The 15,210-nt window shown below is 47.3% G+C and overlaps 2 protein-coding genes across 3 annotated transcripts in view; both read left to right on the top strand.

The window, feature by feature from the left end:
• The window catches only part of LOC144511312 (cell surface hyaluronidase CEMIP2-like), a 165,913-nt gene that overhangs the window by 44,395 nt on the left and 106,308 nt on the right, over positions 1-15,210 (top strand). The window contains exon 4 of the mRNA XM_078241555.1: positions 14,407-14,547. Within this exon, the coding sequence (XP_078097681.1) occupies positions 14,407-14,547 (141 nt within the window). The remainder of the gene's footprint in view (positions 1-14,406; positions 14,548-15,210) is intronic.
• cemip (cell migration inducing hyaluronidase 1) overlaps positions 13,719-15,210 on the top strand; it is a 257,616-nt gene continuing 256,124 nt past the window's right edge. For both annotated transcript variants that reach the window (XM_078241559.1, XM_078241557.1), the window contains exon 1: positions 13,719-13,974. The gene's annotated coding sequence lies outside the window, so the exon portion shown is untranslated. The remainder of the gene's footprint in view (positions 13,975-15,210) is intronic.

The following is a 15,210-nucleotide window of genomic DNA, read 5'->3' as shown; positions in this document are numbered from 1 at the left end:
TTACAACAATTGACGAAAGCTTAATTAACAGAATTCAGATTCCACTTTCTGCCGTGGTGGGATTTGAACTTGCGTCCCTAAAGCATGGGCCATTGCTAGTCCATTGACATCACCATTGACTGCACCATCATCTCCCCAGTAACCAGTCAATCAATCCTCATGTCCTTGACTTTCAGGAACATATCCTGGTGCAACGAAGGCTGTCAGGGAACCTGTGCTAAACACACATTGGAACAATCTGTTCCAGGCTAAGTGATCCATAGAGAGAAGGAAAGAAATCACTACATTTCTACAGCAACATTCACCACCTCTGGACATCCCAAAGCACTAGACAGCCATTGAAATCCTTTTGAAGCGCTGTCATGGTTGTAAATGCTAATTTGTGCACAAGAAGATCACACAAAGAAGAATGTGCATTGAGCAAATCATCTGTTTTGATAATGTTGATTGAGGGATAAGTATTGGCCAGAACATCAGGGAGAGAATTCCCCTGCTGTTCTTTGAGATAGTACCACGGGCTCTTTAACCTCCGAGAATGAAATACTGCAGTTCCATAACTCTTTCCTTTTCATGAGATGTTCATACCTGAGATATCCTCTCTGTAATCAGCTCAAATAATCCATCCACCCAGACACATCTATTCTCATCAGCACTCAAACTCTTCAGTGAATAGCCCCATTCCCATGAGCCTATCCTGATGATTAAGCAAGTCCAGGACATGCTATCATTTTGATAGTCACTTTCTGACCTTCTCCAGGGCCTCCCTCGGCTGGTTTGAACAATTAGCCAGCAAGAATGTAAGTTCAGGTTCCAAAATTGTAGTTTGAGAATTTGGATTCAGTTTAAAATAAATCTGTAAATTAAAGTTGCATTCAGTCAAAGATTAGATTGTGATTAAAACTCAATTGCTTCATAGAAACCCTATAGCACAGGAGGAGGCCATTCGGCCCATCAAGCCTGCACTGACAACAATCCCACCCAGGCCCTATCCCTTTAATCCCACACATTTATCTGCTAGTCCCCTTGACAATAAGGGCCAATTTTGTTCTTCACTAATCTCCCTGGTGTTGGTGACCTCCCAGAGGGGGGACACAAGGCACCTTGCTTCATAACCAAAAGCTTACTTACTCAACATTGACAGTTAATGGAATGGAGACCAAGTCTGGGACCAACAACATAGGCTGTCCCTTTGCTGTTCTTGGCTTGTGTGTGAGTAATAGTTCAGTGTCAAGCTCACTGCTAAATTCCTTTGAGTCATTGTTACTTGTTCAATACAACTGACTGGCTTGCTGGGTCACTCCAAATGGCTTTTTTTTCATTCGCTCAGGGGATGTGGGCATTGCCAGCTGGGCCAGCATTTATTGCCCATCCCTAACTGCCCTCCAAATGCGCCAGTGTGATTCTAAACTCAATGCCTCACAAAGTTCCACGTTCCTTCCTCCATCCATGTTGAGTGAACATGTCTCAGTTGGGCCAGCTGTTGAGGTACCACCCTGTTGAGTAAGGGAGACGGAACCTCAGGCATGGTTCCTGCCCCCGACTGAGTTCACCGAATGTGGCTGGGGGTTGTGGTTGCTCAGATACAGGTTGTGGAAATATTGCATTGGATGCCAATGACCTTCAGTCTCATTTCCAACTAACTCTGCTGTGGAGAACTGACAGATTTCACACCTGGGTAAGAACTAGAGTTGGAGCTCAGACTGCACACCAGTAAAAGTTACCATCTTTTAGGAAAGGGATAAATATTAATAAATGAAGATGGAGGAGCAGTGATCTGTTACACAGACCAAGTTCAGAAAGCTTTGTGCTGTCATCATCCCTTCATTACCGAGTCACAGAATTGTTATGTCATGGAAAGAGGCCATTCGGCCCTTTATGACAGCACCGGCTCTCGGTATGAGCCACTCACCTCGTGCCATTGCTTTGCCATCTCCCTTTTTCCTCCGGGTGCTCCGGTTTCCTCCTACAGTCTGAAAGACGTGCTGGTTAGGGTGCATTGACCATGCTAAATTCTCTCTCAGTGTAACCCAAACAGGGGTGTGACGGCTAGGGGATTTTCACAGTAACTTCATTGCAATGTTAATGAAAGCCCCCTTGTGACACTAAATGAACTTTTCAGATGATGACACAATTCCCTTTTGAGTGCCTCGCTTGAACCTGCCTCCACCACACTCTCAGGCAGAGCATTCTAACCACTCACTGACCCTCACGTCTCCATTGCTTCCTTAGCCAATTACCCCAAAAATCTGTGTCCTCCAAATTCTCAATCTTTCCACCACAGGAAACAGACGTTTCTCAATCTACTCTATCCAGGCGCCTCATGATTGGTAAGAAAATAGTAGTTAGGCAATTGACTGGTTATTTCTCTGATTATTTATTGTCTCTATATTAATCAGAGCAGCAAGAAAAAACACAGGCAGTGTTCATTTTCAAATCTCCCACCAATAACAAACCTTCCAGCAACTTTTTCCCCAACTGCACTGCTGGTACTGCCACCTGCTGTCCAAGAAGAGCAGCTTCATAATAAATCAACTCCCAATGTTCATTGACTATTGCGATCATATCTGATCGACTTTCTAAATAGTAGCTGAAAGAAAATTAATCTGAGATAAACTATTCCTTGCGTAATACTGCTGCTTGAATTGTTCAAGGTATTTAGATCTTTAGGTTAATGCGTGGTTTAAAGGAGGCAATGATATATACTTTTAAAAGTCTTTGAGAAACTATCTTCAGGGTCACTCAATGCTGTGTAAGGTATGTTTATTGAAAGACAACGTTAATGCCAATTCCTGAAATTTTATTCCTAATGAATTTAATTTTGCCTCTTGGCCATTTGGCTAAGATTAAATATCAGATCAAGCCCAAGGTGCCTTATCTTGTCAGCTTGGATCATGTTTGTATCTCTAGTGGGGACCCATGAATTGGCTTTTGAATTTGGTTTATGGAGCAAGCAAGGAATGGATTTGTGTTTGCCTGGTCCATTCTGAGCATTGGCTTTGTAACTTTAAGGGGTGAGTAAAAAAAATTTTTTTTTAATTATTTTGAATGAAATCAGCAATTGACAGAATTGACTGTGTGCTCATAGAATCCCTCCAGTGCAGAAGGAGGCCATTCAGCCCATCGAGCCTGCACCAACCACAATCCCACCCAGGCCCTATTCCTGTAACCCCTTACATTTACCCTGCTAATCCCCTGACACTAGGGTCAATTTAGCATGGCCAATCCACCTAACCCGCACATCTTTGGTCTGTGGGAGGAAACCAGAGCACCCGGAGGAAACTCACACAGACACAGGGAGAATATGCAAACTCCACACAGACAGTGACCCGAGGCCGGAATTGAATCCGGGTCCCTGGCACTGTTTGGCAGCAATGCTAGCCACTGCGCCACCCCACACTCTCAGGCAGAACATTCACCCGGAAGAGGCTGGGACATCAACATGATTGATGTTCAAGCCACAATTTAACAGTAGTCAGTTTTCTCACCAGATGAGACTCAGACACCACCCGTTTTTCCTGATAGTCTCAGGTGCTTATCTGCAAAAGTATGAATAGACTGTTTGCTTTCTGTTATTTCTACTCTAGCAATGCCTGCAAAAAATATGTGTGAACTGACTGTTTTCTTAATAGCCTCATCCAAGCTCTCTCTATTCAAAGAGAAGCTGAAATATTGTCCATTTGGATTAGAATAAGAGTCTAAAAGAACATCAGTATGGTTGTATGAAAATTCTTAGATGAAAACCAATAGTCTAATAACAAGACAATGATGCAAACTCACTCTGTATGTGCCCCACTTTAGAAATGTCAGCCTGACTGCAGAAACCAGTAACATTAGTAATAACGAGGGTACCTCTGTGTTATTTTGTGCTATTCCCTCTCGTACAGTTTAAGTATCACCTTGGCTCACTCAGTAGCACTCATACCTCTGAGTCTGAATGTCAGGAGTCCAGTCCCCCTCTCGAGACGTGAACACATTTACCTCGGCTGGTGCCTCGGCGCATTATTGGAGCGAGGGAGCACCGCACTGCTGGAAATGACAACTTTGAATGAGGTTTTTGACCAAGGGCCCCTTCTGCTTATTCAGGTGGATGCAAGCGATCCTGTGCCACTATTCAAACCAGGAGTCCTCCTGGGGTCACGGTCAATATTTACCTCTTAAACAACACACACTAAAAATAGATGATCTGGTTGTTTCTCACTGTGCTGTCTGTGAGAGTTGGTTGTGTGCAAATTAGCTGCTGTACTTCTCCACAAATCAACAATAATTACACTTCAAACAGGAATTCATTAGCTGTGAAACTATTTGGGACATTCGGAGGTTCTGGAAGATTCCATATAAGTGCTCGTTTATCTAATATAAAGAGTTTTTATTGGAACAAAGAAAATTACAGCACAGGAACAGGCCCTTCGGCCCTCCAAGCCTGCACCGATCATGTTCCCCGTCTGAACTAAAACCCCCTACCCTTCCGGGGCCCATATACCTCTATTCCCATTCCTATTAGAATCATAGAATTCTACAGTGCAGAAAGAGGCCATTCGGCCCATCGAGTCTGCACCAACCACAATCCCACCCAGGCCCTATCCCCATATCCCGACATATTTACCCTCTAATCTCTTTAACCTATGCATTCCGGGACACTAAGGGGCAATTTAGAATGGCCAATCAACCTAGCCCGCACATCTTTGGACTGTGGGAGGAAACCGGAGCACCCGGAGGAAACCCACGCAGACACAGGGAGAATGTGCAAACTCCACACAGATAGTGACCCGAGCCGGGATTTGAACCCAGGTCCCTGGAGCTGTGAAGCAGCAGTGCTAACCACTGTGCTACCGTGCCGCCCATTCATGTATTTGTCCAGATGCCCCTTAAAAGTCACTATGGTATCTGCTTCCACGACCCCCCCTGGCAGCAAGTTCCAGTCTATGATTATCCTTTTAATCAGTTAATCGGTGTTAATGAATAATTACTTTCTGCCAACAGAGAATATCTCCTTTAAAAGTGGACCACCCGAGCTGATTGGAAGTCACACCAGTTATTCTTTCAGAAGCCACTTGACAGTACGTTGTGACTTCCTGTAAACAGCATGTGCTCAAAATGCTTCCTGTCCATTCAAACACAAGCTGGCTGCTTGGAAGTTGGAGTTACTAGTTTGTCTTTAAGCAGATTTCAGCTCACTAAAGTCCAAAGATGTGTGGGTTAGGTTGATTGGCCAGGTTAAAAATTGTCCCTTAGAGTCCTGGGATGCGTAGGTTAGAGGGATTAGCGGGTAAAATATGTGGGGGTAGGGCCTGGGTGGGATTGTGGTCGGTGCAGACTCGATGGGCCGAATGGCCTCCTTCTGCACTGTAGGGTTTCTATGTTTTTCTATGTTAAAGCTTGTGATACCTCATGAATCAAAGCAGGAAATACAATAGCTCCACAAGTCAGCATCTGTACATGTTGACTTTTGTGGAGAATACATTTCCCCAGCACATCTGGAGGCGTCTATGCAGTGTTCACCTTCGAAATACTGACTTAGTTGCACTTGTTGTCGCAGTTTCAGATTGCTGGTTTGTTATTTTCCTGTAAAAGTTTTCATAAGGCCATGTTATTTTAAAACTGAGCGGACCGTTCAAGATACATTAAAGAATTTTCTTCTAAAAATTCAGAAGGTTTTTTGTAACATCAGTTATTGAGCCAAATACATTGGAAGCACAGGTGATGTGAAATAGGGCCTTGATCTCATTAGAAACTCACATTCCTGGAGTGGGTCTTGAACCCACATCCTACAGATTCAGAGATGAGAGTGCTGCCAAACACCTTGTCAAGTGAGTTATTAAAATATTTAAATGGGTCGTTAACACCCTGAAAGAGTCTGCTTAAGGCTCAGTTACCGGGGAGAGGGATGGAGTTGCTGGTTAAGTAATTGAGTTAGTAACAGGGACTGCAGACAATGGGGTGATTTCTGCAAGGGGGAGGTGGGATTGAGTGCCGTGGAGTTAAATCCCCTGAAAGTGACACTGAGCCAGGATCCAGACATCATCCCAGCCCCTTCCAGGTAGGCAGGGAATCCCCTTGGAGTTGTCATCAAAATATTCCGATTGGTCATTAACTGCTGGTTTAATTTACCATTCTGGCTTTAATAGCCGGCACACCTATTTCCTGAGCTCTCAACAGCTAGGGTCAACTTGGTGAATGCATTGCTCGGTAAGTGAAACTGGCAGGCCGGGAAGGTTTTGAACAGTGAAGTTGAAGAGTTGCAGCCATGGCTACGTGAGAGTCTGACGCTCACAGCACTTCACCCCAGAGAGTACCTTCATTGCTGGACAGGTGATTGCCAATGTCTGAGAACACAGTTCACCTGTCTAGTACCTCATCAAGCCCTGATGGCAGCCTTCGCTACGTGGGAGCAACTCCTGCATCTCTGCATTGCAGCTGTGATGAGGAACAAAAGCAAGAATAGCATCAGCATCAGGACTGCTGCCTTCTGTACAGCTCCAGGTTGTTCCACAGGGCAAAGAGAATAGACACCGTGACCCAGCTCCGAAGATGTGAGACCCCTGATGTAGTGTCAACAGGCAGAGGACCAGCTTCCTTGACATGTCCAAACATCAGAGCCTCAGGAAGCTGAGGCTCTCTCTGCTGGTGACTGTCGATATCTACAGCCTCCTGGGACAAGAGCTCTTGCCCAGTGGAGCAGGTAATGGCCGGCACAATGCCAGTTGCTGGGGATTAACACCCCGGGTCTCTGCCTTTCACCAGGTTACCTGCTGTCATCACAGAGAGTTGAGTGTTAGTAATGACTTGTATGTGTAGCGGGGAAGGACTGTATTTATGGACAGTGACTGAAGCATGGCTGCATGAAGGCAATAAGACAATGGTGAGATTGGTTATTGACTGTCTAGATGTGGAGGTGAGTTGTCTACAAGATAAGGAATGAATGGAGTTGCAAAACATGTTGACCTGAGGTGAGCTGTGCAGGAGAATGCTGGACGGGTCAGAGCGTGGAGCTGGCATCGCAACATATTATGCCACTCAATTTTCTTGTCCTCCTGAGGATCTTAATCGGTGAATGGTATCCAGGTTTGAGCGCATGCATTGCTGTTTCTGACGTCCTCGGCCACTTCCATTCACCCCTGCTTCGTTTGAGAGGTTGGCCTCTTCCTCCCATCCTTGGAAAATGTCCCCCCTGATCACACAGCAAGGCCTCCAGGTAAGAACCTCAGATGCAGGGAACAACCTTCCCAGATTTCACCTGCCTCGGTGCAGTTGCTGCAGCCTTGGGAATCGATGTCTGGTCCAGCTGAGCCCTTATTAACCATGTGGGGGTCCCTTTAATTAGAAATCCTTTCTTTGACAGATTCAGCATGTGATCATGCCCACCTTCTGTGATTAGATGGGAAACTCGGAAGCGAGATGTTAATATTCACTTAAAGAACCCTGGCAAAGATCGCAACAGCTTCCTGACCCAGTACAGGTCCTGTTGTTTCAGCTGCAAATTCTCCTCAATGCCTTCGACCTTCCCAATATTTAGCTGGAAGAGATTTTTACTTGTGTCTTACTAGATAAGCAGTCTGACAATTTAGACACAGGGGAGAGGGGCCATGAGAGGTGGTGCCTTGATAGAAGTGAGTGCACACATAGAATAAATACTGTTCATCACGGTGAAACTCCACTACATTTTTTGCTCTTTCACGGGACGTGCGCACCGTTGGCTAGGCCTTCTTTTATTGCCCACACCTTGAGAAAGGTGGCGGTGAGCTGCCATCCTGAACCACGATGTGGAGATGCCGGCGTTGGACTGGGGTAAACACAGTAAGAGTTTTAACAACACCAGGTTAAAGTCCAACAGGTTTATTTGGTAGCAGATGCCATTTTTTGAACCACTGCAGTCCCATGTGATGTAGGTACACCCACACTGCTGTTAGGGAGCTCCAGAAATTTAACATTAAAGCATCTATTGAAGGTGAGAAATACAAAAGCCAGTGTTAAATAATGTTTTGCCAAGATTTTGAATTATTGGTACGATAATATAGTGATTATGTTACTGGACTAGTAAAATAGAAGCATTGATTAATCATTAGATTGCATTTGGGTTTAAATCCCATCATCGCTGTTTACAAACCTGAATCCAGTTTGTAAAGACTAAATTCTGGGAATAGGAAGCTGGTTTCGGTGAAAGTGGCCAGTTGTCAAAAATACCCAGGAGGTCACCCATGTCCTTTAGAGAAGGAGATTACTGGCCTATGGATATTTGACTCCAGTCCTACACCAGTACGAAGTGCTCGGTTGTATCAGTGAGGATATGCAATCGGCTCACATCCTGAGAATGAATTACAAAGATACAATAATAGTCAGTTTGTGCTTTGAGTTATCAGAGTTTCACGCTGTGTGTAAAACTGCATTTGCATAATATCCCCTCAGCCAGTGTTCTATTAAAAATGTATTATTAACTCTTCTAGTTGACATATTGGTGGCTGCTTCAATATCTTAAGTGCTCGGTGAAATTAAGAGCATAAAGTAATGATTCAGGCTGTTGGTATGATCGCGAATCACTGTGGGACATATTGTCATTAGGATATAAAGTAACACAGCTGGGAAAATATTTCGTTAAAGATATCATTTCAGAATGTGAAAGTTGAGACGATGTAAAGAATTTTATCCATGTCTGATATTAGTGGGCGGCGCGGTGGCACAGTGGTTAGCACTGCTGCTTCACAGCTCCAGGGACCCGGGTTCGATTCCCGGCTTGGGTCACTGTCTGTGTGGTGTTTGCACATTCTCCCCGTGTCTGCGTGGGTTTCCTCTGGGTGCTCTGGTTTCCTCCCACAGTCCAAAGATGTGCGGGTTAGGTTGATTGGCCATGCTAAAATTGCCCCTTAGTGTCCTGAAGATGCGTAGGTTAGAGGGATTAGCGGGTAAATATGTAGGGATATGGAGTAGGGCCTGGGTGGTATTGTGGTCGGTGCAGACTCGATGGGCCAAATAGCCTCTTTCTGCACTGTAGGGTTCCTATGATTTCATATTGTTTATCGGACGGTCCCGGAGTCCTATATTAAAGCCATTCTGTTTGATTCTCCCAGATATTCAACACCCTGGCCCTGGTCAGCCCTCCCTCTCTCACCTGGGTTACTTGCAAAAGTTAAACTTGATACTCCAGTGTTTAGTTCAACTTCACGTCACTGAGGCTGCACATCTCCCTTTCTACAATGTCATCACTCATGCCTTTCACCATCTCCAGACTTGGCTTTCGTCCTTGACCTTGCAAACTCCGACTCTTCCAGAACTCTACCACTCTCCTCTCAGCTCTGTTCCCATTATCACTATCCCCTTTCTCTCTACAGTATTGAATCCTAAATCCTCAATCTCATTTACAAGTTTCTCCATGGCCTCACTCTTAGTTGGCAGGGGTGAAACCCTGATAAGGCAAAGGACAAGGCTAGCCCATTGCACTGGGGGTGTGCTGACACCTGCAATAATGGCTTGCCCAAGCCAGGGTAGAGTAAAGGATCAGGGTAGCCAATGAGGTTAAACCGAGGCTTTACCTGATGCAATTTTCCAAAGCCATCTGGGCCTTTTGGTTAAGATGAAGCTCAGATCCAGCCCGGGAGGGAGTGCAGTGCCTCATCCTGTCAGCTTGGATCTTGTTTCTTCAAGCCCAAGAAGGGATACAATGTCTAGTTGGCTTTGACCTTGTTTGGCCCTCATGGGGATCATGATTGGACTTAATTTGATTTTTTTTTGATTGGAAATAAAGTACCAAAAGGTACCAATAAAAACAAACGTCCCAGCTCACAGATGTGGTGGGCAAGTCTTGTGCCCTGCTCCTGGGTTTAGCTATAAAACAGGACTGGCAGGGTTCACAGGGGGTGGTGGAGGAGATTGGCACTCACCGGGCATCCTGGCTTCCTGCCTTCCTTCCATGGCCTGATGCTACCGGACTGGCCCAGGAATGTGAGCTTCTGGTCTTGGCTTTTACCGTCTTGTAGACATCAATGCTAACATCCTGATTTTCTTTGAAAGGTCACCTTCTGGTCTGAATTTGATTGGGTCATTCCTATCCCTAAAATTGCAATGTTGAACTTTCTTTGGTAACTGAGGTAATTTCATGTTGTCCTTATTAGTTCCTCAAAAAAAGGCCACCTCACACTCTGCTCTTCTGAGTCAGCATTGGTGTAAACAGAAAATGTTGGATAAACTCAGCATCTGTGGAGAGAGAGGAAAACACAGTTAACATTCCCTGTCCACATACAATAACTGGCGTGTGCCGGTCACATCATGCCTGTTCTTGTCTTATTAACCTGATAACAGGCTCCCAGAAACCTGTGTCATTGTTTCCCCCCCCCCCCCCAACCCCCAACTCTTCTCTCAATAGCTGCTCACATTGTCCACCCCCTTTTTTAAAGTTTATTTATTAGTCACAAGTAGACTTGCATTAACACTGAAGTGAAGTTACTGTGAAAATCCCCTAGCCCTGTTGTTGAAATAGTTATTTTTCCCATGTGAAATATGCTTTTAGTATTTGAAGACGGCACGGTGGCACAGTGGTTAGCGCTGCTGCCTCACAGCACCAAGGACCTGGGTTCGATTCCCGGCTTGGGTCACTGTCTGTTCTCCCCATGTCTGCATGGGTTTCCTCCGGGTGCTCCAGTTTCCTCCCACAGTCCGAAAGACGTGCTGGTTAGGGTGCATTGGCCGTGCTAAATTCTCCCTCAGTGTAACCCGAACAGGCGCCGGAGTGTGGCGACTGGGGGATTTTCACAGTAACTCCATTGCAGTGGAGCCTACTAATAAATAAGCTTAAAGTTCTTGGCAAGTGCCTGTCCGTTCACCGGTGAGTGTTTAAATTGTCCTTTCGACTGGCGAGCACACAGATCTTGTGAGAGATGGGAAATAGCTCTGTCTGCATGTATGGATGATCGTGAGTTTGAAAGGTTTGGAAAGTGAAGGGTTTGTGAAATGTGAATCGACAGTTGGCAATGGGCGGGCCAGCACTGACTGTTGTGCTGTTGGTTTTCAGTGGGTCAGACGCTTTCTGAGGTTGGTGTCCTTTTGAAGTATGTTTTGGATTCCGACATTTGTGTCCTGCTGCAAAATAAAACATGTGCTCAGTTCCAACATAAACTTCTGACAGAAGAGGCTCACAATGCAGGGAAACGTGTTTATGTTCCAATCCGCCCAGCCCCGATGTTTGTTTTGTATATATTTCCGCTGCATGTCATGCAGAGATTCGCTAAAGTGTTAGAATAAATTCCAAATCCGAGATTGGAGTGCTGTCAGGTGACGGTGAGACCCCCCCCCCCCCCGCCCCTGTATCTCCTGGGGGAGGAGGGAAAGGGCTCTGGGTGCTGGGAATAAACCAGGCGCTTGAGAAATTGAATCATTTCATCCTGGGGTTTCTCTAACTGCTGGTATTATTTGAAGGAAGAAATGAGATGCTGTTTGCTGTTGTTGGGCGAGATGTTGCCTGGCTGGTTTCAGTGCTTTGTGCTGGGGCAGGCTCCCTCCGCTGTGGTGTGGATCCCGTCCCTGGCTTTCTCTGCTGAAGGAGTCACAAGCTAGCATTGTTTTGGAAGCCTGACCGCCTTTCGCTGGAACTGAACCAACGCCTCATCCCAAACACCCCAGGAGACATTTAGCCGGAATCTCTAGAGGGACAGAGAGAGGACTTTGAATAGTGTGGAGGAGCAGAGGGATCTAGGTGTATGTGTGCATAGATCCCTGAAAGTTGGGAATCAAGTAGATAAGGTTGTTAAGAAGGCATATGGTGTCTTGGCGTTTATTGGTAGGGGGATTGAATTTAGGAGTCGTAGCGTTATGTTGCAACTGTACACAACTCTGGTGCGGCCGCACTTGGAGTACTGTGTGCAGTTCTGGTCCCCACATTACAGGAAGGATGTGGAGGCTTTGGAGAGGGTGCAGAGGAGGTTTACCAGGATGTTGCCTGGTATGGAGGGGAGATCCTATGAGGAGAGGCTGAGGGATTTGGGATTGTTTTCGCTGGAAAGGCGGCGGCTAAGAGGGGATCTTATTGAAACATATAAGATGATTAGAGGTTTAGATAGGGTGGATAGTGATAGCCTTTTTCCTCTGATGGAGAAATCCAGCACGAGGGGGCATGGCTTTAAATTGAGGGGGGGTAGTTATAGAACCGATGTCAGGGGTAGCTTCTTTACCCAGAGGGTGGTGAGGGATTGGAATGCCCTGCCAGCATCAGTAGTAAATGCGCCTAGTTTGGGGGCGTTTAAGAGATCCGTAGATAGGTTCATGGACGAAAAGAAATTGGTTTAGGTTGGAGGGTCACAGTTTTTTTTTACTGGTCGGTGCAACATCGTGGGCCGAAGGGCCTGTTCTGCGCTGTAATGTTCTATGTTCTATGTTCTATGTTCTAAATATACACCATCAGGTTCGGAGTTGTGTTTGTCAAGGTTGAAACAGGAGTGAGATAGATTTCTCGTTAGCCCAGAGAGCTGGTGTTTGAAGGGTTTTGCTTTTTAGCAGGGGCGGGGGAGGAGGGGGGTAAGGGGGTTACTGAATCATAGAAATCATAGAAACCCTACAGTGCAGGAGGCCATTCGGCCCATCGAGTCTGCACCGACCACAATCCCCACAACCACATATTTACCCGCTAATCCCTCTAACCTACACATCTCAGGATTCTAAGGGGCAATTTTTTTAACCTGGCCAACCAACCTAACCCGCACATCTTTGGACTGTGGGAGGAAACCGGAGCACCCGGAGGAAACCCACGCAGACACGAGGAGAATGTGCAAACTCCACACAGACATCTTTGACAAACTAACTGACCGAACCTGTGGATGAGGAACTGCCCCCCCCCCAACCCCTGAGAGCTCCCTGCTGGAATCTGGATGCTGTCTCTGGGGGTTTCACATCAATAAAGTAGGCAGGTAGTGAGATCCTTGGAGAGATTAAATGAGAGAGTGAATGGGGAGAGAGAGAGAGGCGGGAGGAGTGAATGGAGGGAGAGAGAAGATGAAGTGAGGGAATGGGGAAACTGAGAAGGAGTGAGTGAAGGAGACCCCTGGAGAGTGGTAGGGAGAAATGAGACCCAAGAGAGGAGGGAGTGAGATCCCCTGGAGGCAGAGGAGAGGGAGAGATAACATAGGGGGAGGAGAGAGATGGAGTGAGACCCCTGTGTGTGAATGAGGGGGGGGGATGGAGGGAGAATTCAGGGAATGAGGGGAGGAGGAAGTGAATGAGGTTCCTGGAGTGAGTGAGGGAGGGGTGGTATACCCTGATGGGTGGGGAGGGTAAGGGAAAGTTTATAATTTATTTTGTTTTAGCACTGGGCTTACATTAACACTGCAATGAAGTTACTGTGCAAATCTCCTCAGTTGAGGGAAGAATTGAAGGAGTGAATGAGGCTGAGATTCTGGCGGGAGTGAGGAGGGGGATCCCCCCTCTGGGGGGGTTCCCCCTCTGGGGGGGGGGTTCCCCTGTGGCGGGGGTTCCTGTGGGGGGATTCCCCTGTGGGGGGGTGTTCCCCTGTGGGGGGAGAGTTCCAGTGGGGGGGTTCCCCTGTGGGGGGGGGGGGGTTCCAGTGGGGTGTTCCGGGGGGGGGGGGGTTCCCCTGTGGGGGGGAAGGGGGGTTCCCCCGCGAGGGGGGGTGACACCGTGCGTCACCGCCGGTATCCTGGCAGCCGCTGTAACTAAGCTGAGCTGCAGCCAATCAGCAGCAGGGGGCGGGGCCTAGCACTCAGCTGGAGCGGAGAGGAGTCAGAGATAAATAGAGAGAGAGAGAGCGGGAGAGCGGCACACCGGCACCGGGACAGCGGCACCGGCACACCGGGAGAGCGGCACCGAGAGATAGGCACACCGGGAGAGCGGCACCCCTGTACCAGGAGCCTGCAGCGGGACAGCGACAGCAGAGGGAGCGGGGCACCGGGACCAGTGGATCGAGGCAGCGGGACACCCCGCCAGCCACACATACAGAGGAAGATCCCAGTCGGCAGGAGCGGGCTGCTGCTGTTGCAGGTGGGCAGAGCTGGGGGAGAGGGGAGGTTTTTGCAGAGTTGCTGCGGGGAGTTGCTGTGATGTTTGGGTGATTCTGATCAGTGTGGGCTCGGTGAGTGTGTGTGTGTGTCTGGTTGATGTGTAGGTTTTACACTGAGTTCTGTACATTCTGCGATGTGATTCTCGATAAGCCGCCAGCCTGGCCCTATCTTCCCGGAGTCTATTCCACCTGAATCAATCTGGATAATATAGAATCCATCAGTGAGTGTCTGACAGCGTGCAACTAGGATTAACTCAAAGCACCAGCCGCCAGGATGTGTCTGTGCATCACACCGCCACACAGCAGCAAGAAGTTTGTACAACAGGTGTGTAGCTTCCTTTTCCACAACATTTTCAAATGTTTATATGTGGGAAAGTACAATAACGTGTTTTGGTGAAACCAATCTTTTTTAGTGCGATGCCCGGATAAGGCTCCAAATTTATTACCTTGGAATCCAGGACACGATGAAAACAGGAAGATTAAGATTGGAGCCGGGATATTCCTAAAACTGGAATCTCCAGCCTCTGTCCATTCCATTATTATAGAGAATGGGGGTGAGTTTCAGATTGGCGCTGTGCCACATTCTTACATCACCCTCTGGGCGATCGGCATGGTTTTTAAACTTGATGTTTACACAATTTCCAAAGAATTTACCATTCCTTGATTTGATTAGAACCCTTACAGTGCAGAAAGAGGCCATTTGGCCCATCGAGTTTGCACCGACCACAATCCCACCCAGGCCCATATCCACCCACTAACCCCCTACCTAATTTCAGGACACTCAGGGGCAATTTTAGCACAGCCAATCAACCTAACCCGCACATCTTTGGACTGTGGGAGGAAACCGGAGCACCCGGAGGAAACCTACGCAGACACGAGGAGAATGTACAAACTCCACACAGACAGTGACCCAAGCCGGGAATCGAACCCAGGTCCCTGGAGCTGTGAAGCAGCAGTGCTAACCACTGTGCTACCGTGCCGTCCCGCAGACATAGGTCCCGGGGTTCAAATTATAAAGTCGAGCTGTTGCTTTAAGACACTGAAGGTCTTTACATGAAAGATATTTTGGGGTGAGACAGTGGTTAGCACTGCTGCCTCATAGCGCCAGGGACCGGGGTTTAGTTCTCGGCTTGGGTCACTGTCTCTGTGGAGTTTGCACATTCTCCCCGTGTCTGAGTGGGTTTCCACCCACAGTCCAAATGTGTGCGGGTTAGGTT

The sequence above is a fragment of the Mustelus asterias genome, chromosome 24 (genome assembly GCF_964213995.1).
Source record: "Mustelus asterias chromosome 24, sMusAst1.hap1.1, whole genome shotgun sequence".
In the NCBI taxonomy this organism is placed as follows: Eukaryota; Metazoa; Chordata; class Chondrichthyes; order Carcharhiniformes; family Triakidae; genus Mustelus; species Mustelus asterias.
Note: the sequence above shows the minus strand (reverse complement) of the source record. Positions and strands in the feature narration are given on the sequence as shown.